The 12,286-nt window shown below is 37.4% G+C and overlaps 1 protein-coding gene and 1 long non-coding RNA gene across 4 annotated transcripts in view; one reads left to right on the top strand and one right to left on the bottom strand.

Moving 5' to 3' along the window:
* Window positions 1-12,286, top strand: part of LOC127840965 (uncharacterized) — a 55,851-nt gene that overhangs the window by 7,545 nt on the left and 36,020 nt on the right. The gene's annotated exons all lie outside the window — the stretch shown is intronic.
* LOC127840961 (WD repeat-containing protein 11-like) overlaps window positions 1-12,286 on the bottom strand; it is a 64,691-nt gene that overhangs the window by 32,997 nt on the left and 19,408 nt on the right. For all 3 annotated transcript variants that reach the window (XM_052369431.1, XM_052369430.1, XM_052369432.1), the window contains exons 15-23: window positions 9,995-10,067; window positions 8,962-9,070; window positions 8,257-8,414; window positions 6,497-6,623; window positions 5,962-6,068; window positions 4,317-4,437; window positions 2,331-2,499; window positions 640-808; window positions 43-108 (exon numbers count right to left, since the gene is read on the bottom strand). In XM_052369431.1, the coding sequence (XP_052225391.1) occupies window positions 43-108; window positions 640-808; window positions 2,331-2,499; window positions 4,317-4,437; window positions 5,962-6,068; window positions 6,497-6,623; window positions 8,257-8,414; window positions 8,962-9,070; window positions 9,995-10,067 (1,099 nt within the window). The remainder of the gene's footprint in view (window positions 1-42; window positions 109-639; window positions 809-2,330; window positions 2,500-4,316; window positions 4,438-5,961; window positions 6,069-6,496; window positions 6,624-8,256; window positions 8,415-8,961; window positions 9,071-9,994; window positions 10,068-12,286) is intronic.

The following is a 12,286-nucleotide window of genomic DNA, read 5'->3' as shown; positions in this document are numbered from 1 at the left end:
GCAAACAAATATGTAAGAGCACATGCATGGATCAAATCCTACCTAGCTGTAAGAAGACATCTTTCAGCCGTTCCAAACCTGCAGTTCTTGAGATATTCTGTCAGATCTCTGAAATTCAGTACAAACATCGATACAGTGTGGCTAGTTATATAGACCATAAGCCATGAGAAACCTTAATCCATAGTAATGTCTTAAATCTTGAAATGCAGTCAATACAAATTGAATGATTGCACTCAAGTTGGCAGATCCCCTTCTGCAAGGTTCTCAATAAAAATAACAGAAAGTAGCTTAGTTAACATTTCTACCATGTAAAATAACTATAGTGAAGTAAAATCTTGAAGAACAGCTTGATATTATTAACAAACGGCAGATCTTTATGAAGAATGATATTTCACATAAAAACTCTAATAATATTAATTTGATACAAATAAGATAAAACAAGTCAACATTTTACCGATCCAAAAGACTTTTGTGGTATATTTATATAATTATGAAACTTTTGCACAGAGAAAACCAAATATGAATAAAGGAAACAAAAATTATTAAAGTGGCTTTTAAAGGCTGATAAAGTAAATGAGTCTATTAGTAAATATTTCTATCTGAACAGGTTATAAAAGAATGAGGAAACTTCTTGCTTACGGATCAATCAGTGAGAGATTCTTGTTGACAGCCGCCATTACATCAGCATCCTCGTCCCGAAGGCCAGACAATGACAGTGTGTACATGTTGGCCCATTTCTGATGCTGGAGTAGATGCTTCATCAGGAACATTGGCTTTGATGACATGAGGTAGGGTGAGGTCAGATCCTCTTTGAAACATTAAAGAAGTAATGCATAAAATTAGTTAATCATTTAATTAGTGCCTAACAATCCAAAAATTTGTTCAATGCTCTAATTTGAATAAATTGTAGCCCTTGTTCAACTTATTTAAAGATAAATTTAGATAAACCAAGATGAAACATTAATTAAAATAAACCAAGATGAAAGATAGATTTAAATAAAACAGGCAGAAAGATCAAATTAAATAAACAAGGATGAAAGATAAATTTCAGTAAATCAAGATGTTGAAAAGTAAAGCAAGCTACATAACTTGTGAAAACATTGCCTGACTACAAAGTCATTGTAGTCATAGGAAGCAATTCCATAGCAAAACATAAACAGACTCATGGCATACACTTTTGCTGAGTTAATGCCTCTTTACCAGCTTTGTTTGTTTGATTTTTCACCATTTCAGTATAATAAATCATACATTATATGGAACAGCTGGGTTACCACTCAGAAGCAAAGTGAAAACAGCTATGTGCAAACAGCATAAAACCAGAACAGCCTGTGAGTAATTCGCAGTCTGTTCAGGTTTTATGCTGTTTGCTGCTCATCAGTAACTAAGGGTTGGAAATGAAGCCTTATAAACTTGTTTCTAGTAAGAAAGGTCTTTAATTAAATATAACTTTCTAAGTGACTGCGAATGCATCTAAATACATATCTTAGTGGTAAAGGGTAAACCCACAGGCTATTCTGGTTTTATGGTGCTTGCACATAGCCATTATCACTTTGCTTCTGAGAGGGAAAGGGTAAAAGACAAACCCAGTGGTAAAGACCTGGATTTCCCATGGAATTGTACTAAGAGATAAATTTAATGTGGGGTCAAAGTACACAACAGTGTTTTTTTCCGTTCAAATTTGGGTCCGGTAGAGGGACCCATTCAAAATGGGAAAAATAATTTATTTTTCCCAAATGAGACCGAAAATAAAATAATAAGCCTCAATATTCAATTCATTTCAAATCCAGCTAATCTATAAGCTAAACCTTAGTAAATATTATATTGTAATCACTTGTATTCTCAATTTTAGAATATTTGTCAGCAAAAAAAAAACCAACACTAATTTTCCTCTTATACATGTAGTCAAAACAAAGCAATTTTTCCCAGCCCAAATGGACCGGACCCCATTCCCAAAATGGTAGAACGCACTGCACAAGGACACACTGCACAAGAACACACTGCACAAGAACACACTGCACAAGGACACACTGCACAAGAACACACTGCACAAGAACACACTGCACAAGGACACACTGTACAAGGACACACTGCACAAGAACACACTGCACAAGGACACACTGCACAAGAACACACTGCACAAGGACACACTGCACAAGAACACACTGCACAAGAACACACTGCACAAGAACACACTGCACAAGAACACACTGCACAAGAACACACTGCACAAGGACACACTGCACAAGAACACACTGCACAAGGACACACTGCACAAGAACACACTGCACAAGGACACACTGCACAAGAACACACTGCACAAGAACACACACCGGCGAGTTCCAGCTCTTCAATGGAGAATGAGGCCTTCTTCAATGTGAGGTCCATCATGTGCAGGGAGCCATCCACGGTGGCAAACAGGGGCCGGTCCGACCCAACCCATTCTGCGTCCACAATCTTAGGGATCTCCTTGGGGCTCTTGATAGAGCTCAGTAACTCGGGCTGAAACAACAACAACAAAAGAATATTTAATACAATTTTGATCATAAATTTTGAATTAAAAGAAACTTTATTGATATGGGGCTCTTGATAGAGCTTAGCAACTAAGTCTGAAAAGAGAAACAAATAAAACGAAAAGAAAGCGCTCAGATTTAGCTCCAAGCAATATAGTCCCCTACCGGTGAAACTCCACCATTGTCAGTATTTTTTTGTTATATTTGTTGCCATAGCAACCAGAATTCTTGACATAGGAACAAAATGAAATGACGTGCATAATCTCCATATCGCCATCTATCCATGTTTCAAGTTTCATTAAAAAATATGAAGAACTTTTAAAGTTATCGCATGATCCAGAAAAGTGTGACAGACAGACTGACTGACTGACGGACTGACTGACAGACAGAGCGCAAACCATAAGTCCCCTCCGGTTTCACCGGTAGGGGACAATAAAATGATTAAGCAGTCAGCACAGGCTAATCTGGGACGACATTTTACGCCTGAACTGAATTTTTGCAAGAAAGAGACTTCCTTACAATCATAAAAGCGGAAAGTGTCGTCCCTGATTAATCTGTGTGGACTGCACAGGCTAATCTGGGACAACACTTTACACACATGCATTTAACCCCCTTTTCACAGAGCATGGCCTATATATATTTTTCCGTAACTAAATTTTCAGACCCATATTTTTATTTTTATTTTCATTAAACAATTTATATATATACCAGTATATTAAGTCTAATTTTGACTCTTCCCAGTTTAAAAATAACTATATGCGGTAATTATATTTCTAAATTTAATAACGGAAAACTTACACGTGTCCGAAAATTTAGAGACAAATATTAAATGTTGGATTAGTATAATAACATTGAAACAAAAAAAAAAATTCAATGCAATAAATGAATAAGACCAATTGGCAACTGGCTTCACTGTTTCAAACCCGGGTTTCAAACACTCGTAAATGGTTATTCGGTCCCACTAATCCGCTAATCATAATAATGATACACTAATGAGGGCAAATTACTGATCACCTGATAACAAAAGACTAGTATATTGACATGTGACAAACAGGCCCCACCTCCTGCAAGTGACTCTCAAGTGTCCTCTCTCTTTCCCCACTACGATCTATCGCAAACGCGATATATTTCAGACATGTTTTACAAACAAATCGGATATTGACTGAAGAATTTTTTATTTTGTTTCAAAGTCAGGCATTGGCGAATTTAAGTGCTGACAAAAACTTCATTTTTATAAAAATGACGACATTTCGTGCTGGGGAAAATAAATGATTTCACAGTAAATCAATTCACAATAGTGTTTCTTATGTGACATAAATACATCTTCACCGCTTTGCTAACTCTTGATCAAAAATTATACAGAACAAAAAAGTAAAAACATTAAACACACTGCCTCCTTATAAGGAAAATATCATTTAAAATGCAGCTGGGTAAAGCGATTGTTTTCTACCTGTATACATGGTTATTTACCCAAATACCCAAATGTTATGGTCCATTGGCCTCAGGCATGCTTCTCTCAGGCTATATGATCTTTATCCGTTTGTAAAAATCCATGATCGAAGGGTCAAAAGATAAGCGAATACAATGCCAAAATCTGGTAAAGAAGCACTGTAAAATATACTGTCCGAAAATTTAGAGTCATTAATGATAGACGAATATTAAGAGTCAAGAAAAATAATTATTTTGGACAAAAAATGGGGTGTCTGAAAACTTAGAATGTCCGAAAACTTAGAGTAATTAGTAAAAACTCAGAAGGAAAAAATATCCAGAAAACAAATCTAGGCTGTCCTGGAGATTCCTTCTTACCTTGCCCTCATTAATATCCCACACATCTGCCCCTTCATTGTACAGCAACAAGAACTTGTAGTTTCCCCTGCCAGGGGCAAACCTTATCTTCTTGATCCAACCACGGTGGGTGGAGTTGTTCCTGAAATAGACACAGTCACCATGGCAACACTCAATTACAACTAACACTCTGCATGTCACCATGGCGACACTCAATTACAACTAAGACTCTGCATGTCACCACGGCAACACTATATTACAACTAACACATTTTTTTTGCCTCATGTATCAGTCATGGTTTATCACAAAATCACAACATATGTGTGCATATGGTTGAACCCCCATTTTGCACGATGTGGACAACTTAGTTCCAATGCCAATTTAAAACCCTGCTTGACCTAAGTTTCAGTTCATTTAATAAATAACAAAACAAGAGATGTGTTTGTCAGAAACACAATGCCCACTACTGCGCCGCTTTGATTTTTTTACCTTTGACCTTGAAGGATGACCTTGACCTTTCACCACTCAAAATGTGCAGCTCCATGAGATACACATGCATGCCAAATATCAAGTTCCTATCTTCAATATTGCAAAAGTTATGGCCAATGTTAAAGTTTTCGGACGGACGCACATACTGACAGACGGACAGTTAAACTGCTATATGCCCCCCTACTTGGGGCATAAAAACGTAATGTGTCCATACGGCAGGAATGCCCAGACATTACACATATTGTCTCGAAATTTCACTTATCTAAAAAAACAAGCCATTTTATGGTCAAAGTTTACTCTTGACCTTTGAGGTAAGTTGATGGTTGAAACACGACACATTGTGTTATGATGGTTTCTATTTGTGTCATGATGGTTTCCAAACGTGTCAACACATTAACAACTCCTTGACCTAGGAGGTAAGGTGAAGTGTGTTACACTCACCACAGCTCCTCCAAAGAACGGTCATTTTTGGTATTTTAAATTGCACAATGAATGACAAACTTATAGTGAGACTGCATTATTTTAATGCCAAACGTTGCCCTGACCTCTTAGTGTAAACTTTGAGGTAGGGAGATGAGTGTTGCACATGAAACGTTGTCTTAGGATGGTTTACATTTGTAGTTAAATATTCAAATATGTGGCAAAATTTGACCGAGGCAGTAATTTGTAAGTTGTTTTATAGCCAAATACTTTTGACCAGTAAGTTTGAGGTAAAAAGACACATGTTACAAGCCACATATATTAGTATGAGGATTGACAAGTTTTTTTTATTAAAGACCATCAAAATACGGCGAAGTAATGGCTGAGACAGGAAGTTTTAATCAGACACACAGACAAACCGTGTGATTGTTTTATGGGGCCTACTTTGAAAGGGGACATACAATTATTTTAATAACAATTATAGAGAGTAAAGAAAGACAGAAACAAATCTCACACCAAGTGTAAACTTATTGAATTAAGCTTCAAAGCTTAGGAAGCCTCAACGCTATTCTTGAGACACTATTGAGTCCATTTACTGGGTAGAAACAGTACTTAATATATTTATGAGGTGATATCATGGGGATAGCCCAAAGTGGAGATGTAACTAGGTGAACAACATATCTACTATGTCATTGTGATCCTCAATAAACCACCTGTGAAGGGATTCCCTGACTGAGTGATAGAACTAGTTAATCACCTGGCCTGTTTAGCCTTCAAATCCCAGAGGCAGATCTGGCCATCAGCGTCAGCAAACACGATGAAGTCCCCCTTCCATGCCAGCCATGTGATGGTGCCCATGCCACTCTGTAGAGATACATTCACGTGAGGGGAGGTAACAAATGCACAGAAGTAATGGTGGAGACATATGCACAGCTGTGAGGGGTAGGAAACTAGCTTCAAATGCAACATGCTCCTTATTTAACACCTTAAAACTCACTAAGTCAGTGTCTAATTCATTAATGCCTTTATATGGAATGATTTGGAATAAGTGTTAAGAATATACCGGTTTTCCTTATTGCTCCAAAGTTCAAAGATAATTCATATAAGTAAATGAATTGACAACTTTTCAAACATATAATCCTTATAACAAAATAGCAACAAATCCTAAATGTACATATTTTTCTCCAATACACCAAATAATGTAACAAAACTGTCATTCTACTTTTGAAACAGGCCTTTAAAAGAAGTTAAGGTACTCTAAATGCAAATCAAAGTAGCCAATGTTACCATACCTCTGGTGGAATCTTGGAGGCATCAGTGAAGCTGTTACCCTCAACAAGGAAATGATACAGTATTCCATCACTGTCCGTGAACACAAAGTGCTCCTTCACACTGATCTTCCCCAAGGTTTTTGGGTCACTGGATAATATATGAATTGCTATATTATTCATGATAAATATCTGTTAAAATTGCATGATATATGACACAATTACAGACCAAAAAACATTGATGGCTTAAAACACGCACACACACACACACACAACAATTGTCAAGTGCATCTAGTTACTGCAAGCTGTCTCGACAAAAAATCATTTCATTTCCATTATACGTATTCATGACATATTAAAACTTAGAACATTCTTAGTACAGTCCAACCTGCCCGAGCGACCGCCTGTTAATAGCGACCAACAGTCAATAACGACCACACCGATTTCCTCCCGAACGATTTCACTATATATTGAACCTGCGAATAAAGCCCACCTGTGAACAAAGACCAACGACCACCCCTTTACATTCCCAAATCTCCATTTTGATAGCTTACAACGACCACTGCAATCATAAAAATCAAGGATTTTGCAACTTTAAAAAACAAAATGGCCGCCAGGACGCTGCGTAGTCACGTGATACACATCTTACCAGTGGACTCGTCGGTCGCTATGGAGATATTGGCAAGTGACAGTTTATTGCACTCGATAGCAGTTGTTTGTTTATTTAACATTCATTGCTAATTGGTAGTCGCCTGCTTCTTTGATGCATTTGACAGTTTGTCAAAAGTGTAAAAATTTGCCTTTGTATTTAAGTGACTCGCGATTAATGTACTAATTGCCGAAAATATCAAAGACAAATTTGGGGTTTTCATAAACTTATTTAGAAAATTAACGGTTTCATATCATTTACGATGCCTATTAAAGACAAATATTTTGATAGTCATCCTTTTCTTAAATTTCTCCTTAATAAGACGTTCATAGATTATAGAAAAGTTAATTGTCAGTTCAAGTTAACCATCATGGCTTCCAAGTGTAAGTTCTTGACGTTGGAAGAACGCGTTAAGGTCATAAGTTTGTTAGGTAAAGGACACAGTTGTACACAAGTGGCTAGTGATCTTGGTGTAGGAAAAACTCAAATTCAGAGCATTTTAAAGCGTAAACATGAGATTATGGACGAATTCGTGGAGAACGTAAACTGTGAAAGTAAACGCCCTAAGCGTGAGTTGAAATTCGCGTCAGTGAATGACTTAGTGCATAAGTGTAGAAAGTGTTGTAACATGTAATAAATATACAAATGTAAAACAAAACTGTGTTTTCAATCCTTTATTTCATTATACATGCATAAGTATTCAAACATTTAAACAATAGAGCACATACATATATAAGGTACCTGTTCAAAAACTACTAGCATATTTTGCAAAGTTTCGATCGACCCTGCGAATAAAGACCACCTGTAAACAAAGACCACAACGACCAAATCCCTTGAGTGGTCTTTATTGACAGGTTGGACTGTACATTTTTAAAATAATATTTTTTTAATAAATCTTAATTGGTTTAAAAAAAATGCAAACCACAAGTTTGATCAGTTCATGTGTATAAAATAAAACACAAAGTGCAACTTAGCTGTGAGTTAGGTAGGTAAATATGTCACTTACATCAATATTTAGTGGGCATTTTTTTTTAATTAGAAAATAGCAACCGGTGCATATACTTTTGATGGCATCTGTCCATATAGTAGAAGACAAACAAATGAATATGATGTACAATATTTAATTATAGCCTACCTGACAGCATTATCAGATGATGTGACCGAGATACTGTCAGAGTTCTCTGCCCCTGTATCCCCTGTGCTTAGCCCAGACAACCCCACGCCTGGTTCCTGGGTGCTCTGCTGTTGGAGCTTCTTGCGCAGAGCTTTCAAATTGTGGCTCGGGGACCATTCCTGCAAGGGAGAAATTCTGTCAAGCAGTCTTGTCATGTCATTTCCACTCAGAACCTTTTATTTATCACAAACAAATGATCTATCTAAAAGAAAATAATAGCGCTGATTTTCTCTTGGAAACATAACAATTTAACCCTTTTACCTCTTAGATACGTATTTTTTTACAAATTTCGAAAGTCGTATTTAATTTTAGACCTTTCTTACTAGGTTTAAGTTTTTAAGGCTTCATTTCAAGACCTTAGATACTGATTAGCAGCAAACAGCATAAAACCTGAGCAGACTGCGAGTTACTCGCAGGCTGTTCTGGTTTTATGCTGTTTGCACATAGCCATTGTTATTTTGCTTCCAAGTGGGAAAGGGTTAAATATGTCTCTGCAAGCATAAAGCTAACAAGCACACAAGCTTGCATACAACTGAGCAACAGTCAATAGGGCTGGCTTGTTTTAATATCTTATACATGATTTGTTTTGTCCAAAACTAGTACAGTAGTTTTTTTAGAAAAACATTAACTTCAATAGAGAAAGCTGCTAGAAATCATTAAGTTCACCATTGCAGTGGGCAGAGGCAACTTTGATGACATCTCCCTAAGAATGGTCAGTGTCTTCAAGTCCCATAACTCTAGAGGCTTTTCTTTGAATGCCAGCGTGAAATACTGTCTGAAATAAAGTAGTCATTATTGCTAACAATTGAATGTATGCATGATTTACAAAAACACATATTCATTAGTTGTTGTGAAGCAGTTTTGCAGGCTTATATCAAAATCCTATAAATAAAAACATCTGTAATTGTAAGTCATTTTTTGGTCTTTTGGATTGTTTGCTGTCTACTTAAATTAACAATATTTAAGTCATACTTTTACTGCAATCCATTAACTGTCTGACACTTTCCTGAGGTAGTTAGTTTACCAGAATTAATTGCACAGTTTTATGCCGGTAACTGACAACTTCTTAAATCATAACAGGGAGAGAATGGCTGTCATTTCATAACCAATCACCATACATTTCTAGGAAAGTTATGAAACCTAAGATCCTCAGATTTGTAGTCCAGAGCACTACCAGACCAGGTATTAAGTGAAAAGCAGGTCATTTTCTGTCATTCAGGCTCCAAGAATAATTCTAATAACCTGGGTGAATAACTATTTTGAGTCCAAGTCAGACAATATGCCATGGCCAAGAGGTAAATAAATGTCTATCTTTAAATTCGATCATTGAATATTCAAGAATGAATGCGTATGTACATGAAAATGGTTTTTGTCAAAACATTCGCGCTGTGCTCTGTGAGAACAGGGCTTAATGCATAAGCATAAGGTGCCATCTCAGATAAGCCTGTGCAGTCCGCACAGGCTAATCAGGTATGACACTTTCCGCCTATACTGGATTTTTGCAAAGAAGAGACTTTCTGTAAATGAAAAATACTATAAAAGCCGAAAGTGCCGTCTCTGATTAGCCTGTGTGGACTGCACAGGCTAATCTGGAACCACACTTTAGGCACATGCATTAAGCCCCCTTTAAACAGAGCGCGGCCCATATTTATTAAGGCAATAGTACTCCTTGTGTTGATGGTGTGTAAGTTTCACTCACCTAAGGTGTGACACCCTCAGCATTTCTATGTGGGGCTCCTGGTCCCTCTGTGTACGCACTGCAGTAGCCTTACCTGCAGAACAACATATAGGATAGGTAAGCACTGCAGTAGCCTTACCTGCAGAACAACACATAGGATAGGTAAGCACTGCAGTAGCCTTACCTGCAGAACTACACATAGGATAGGTAAGCACTGCAGTAGCCTTACCTGCAGAACAACACATAGGATAGGGTACGCACTGCAGTAGCCTTACCTGCAGAACAACACATAGGATAGGTAAGCACTGCAGTAGCCTTACCTGCAGAACAACACATAGGATAGGTAAGCACTGCAGTAGCCTTACCTGCAGAACAACACATAGGATAGGTAAGCACTGCAGTAGCCTTACCTGCAGAACAACACATAGGATAGGTAAGCACTGCAGTAGCCTTACCTGCAGAACAACACATAGGATAGGTAAGCACTGCAGTAGCCTTACCTGCAGAACAACACATAGGATAGGTAAGCACTGCAGTAGCCTTACCTGCAGAACAACACATAGGATAGGTAAGCACTGCAGTAGCCTTACCTGCAGAACAACACATAGGATAGGTAAGCACTGCAGTAGCCTTACCTGCAGAACTACACATAGGATAGGTAAGCACTGCAGTAGCCTTACCTGCAGAACAACATATAGGATAGGTAAGCACTGCAGTAGCCTTACCTGCAGAACAACACATAGGATAGGTAAGCACTGCAGTAGCCTTACCTGCAGAACAACACATAGGATAGATAAGCACTGCAGTAGCCTTACCTGCAGAACAACGCATAGGATAGGTAAGCACTACAGTAGCCTTACCTGCAGAACAACACATAGGATAGGTAAGCACTGCAGTAGCCTTACCTGCAGAACAACATATAGGATAGGTACGCACTGCAGTAGCCTTACCTGCAGAACAACACATAGGATAGGTAAGCACTGCAGTAGCCTTACCTGCAGAACAACATATAGGATAGGTAAGCACTGCAGTAGCCTTACCTGCAGAACAACACATAGGATAGGTAAGCACTGCAGTAGCCTTACCTGCAGAACAACACATAGGATAGGTAAGCACTGCAGTAGCCTTACCTGCAGAACAACACGTAGAATAGGGTATATGGGAATGTGACAGCTTATCACATCATTATAACTGACAGGTTATAACATCATTATAACTGAAATACAGAACAAGTAAAAAAAAATAGAGTAGCTCGGAGTATGACAGGTTATCACATAAGTAAAATTGAAATACATAAGAAGTCAGTCAATAGAGTACAATGCTAGAATTTGTAAACGTCTCGTTAACATTAAACAATCGGGAGTGTGTTTCGGATTACAAATTAATATTCTCTTTTGGGAATAAAACAAAACATTTATATTTGTTTTATATTTATAATGATTTCAATATTAATTTTGATAAAACCCTTTACGCGGCCAAAAAATGTTTTTATAATATTATGCATGAAAAGCACGATCACCAGGAGGATTACACCCGGTTGCTATTATCAGTCTCTTAAGTAACTGGCAACGATTTTATCGCGAAGGAGATCACTGTCGGGACCAATTCATGCGGTAGGTATTCAAAGCCATAAAACTGCAATAAACCGATTAAATTATCGATTTATAGTGACACGGGAGTTATTCACGCATAACTGATTCACAACTGTTCCCATCTTAAGTGCATTGGGGCCATACAACGCGCATTGTGTAAACAATGAATCATGAGAATGATTCTTTTTCATTGACTTGAATCTGATGATGATGATATTGATGATGATGAGAAAGATGAATAGAATATTTTTTTGAATGAAAATGTTGTCTTATAGCTGATTTTAGAGAGGAAGAAATAAAATTATTTTAAGTCTATACATTGTTTAGTACATGTACACATATTAACCATTTTGTTTATACCAAAATTGAACAGTTGGCCATGCACTCATCAACTCTAGACTCCCTATGCCCCAACCCCCTCTTAAGAGGCCACCCCGCTTAAGCAGCCAATTTGGCTGTTTCCCTTGACTGGCTGCTTAAGAGGGGTTGGACTGTATATGGCAATGTGACAGGTTATCACAGATAAACATGTATGATAAATATCCACTGATGAGGCCAGTGCTTAAAACACCCCCTTAAAATAGCACCCTGATTTTGCTTTCAAAAAGAATGTATAATATTGGAAATGAGTATGGCACGCCTGAACCACAAAAATGAGAAAAACTAAGTTTAAGTTACTTAAACTAGGTTTTTCTCTACTTAAATTCAATTTAAGTTACTT

This window comes from Dreissena polymorpha, chromosome 8 (assembly GCF_020536995.1).
Source record: "Dreissena polymorpha isolate Duluth1 chromosome 8, UMN_Dpol_1.0, whole genome shotgun sequence".
In the NCBI taxonomy this organism is placed as follows: domain Eukaryota; kingdom Metazoa; phylum Mollusca; class Bivalvia; order Myida; family Dreissenidae; genus Dreissena; species Dreissena polymorpha.
Note: the sequence above shows the minus strand (reverse complement) of the source record. Positions and strands in the feature narration are given on the sequence as shown.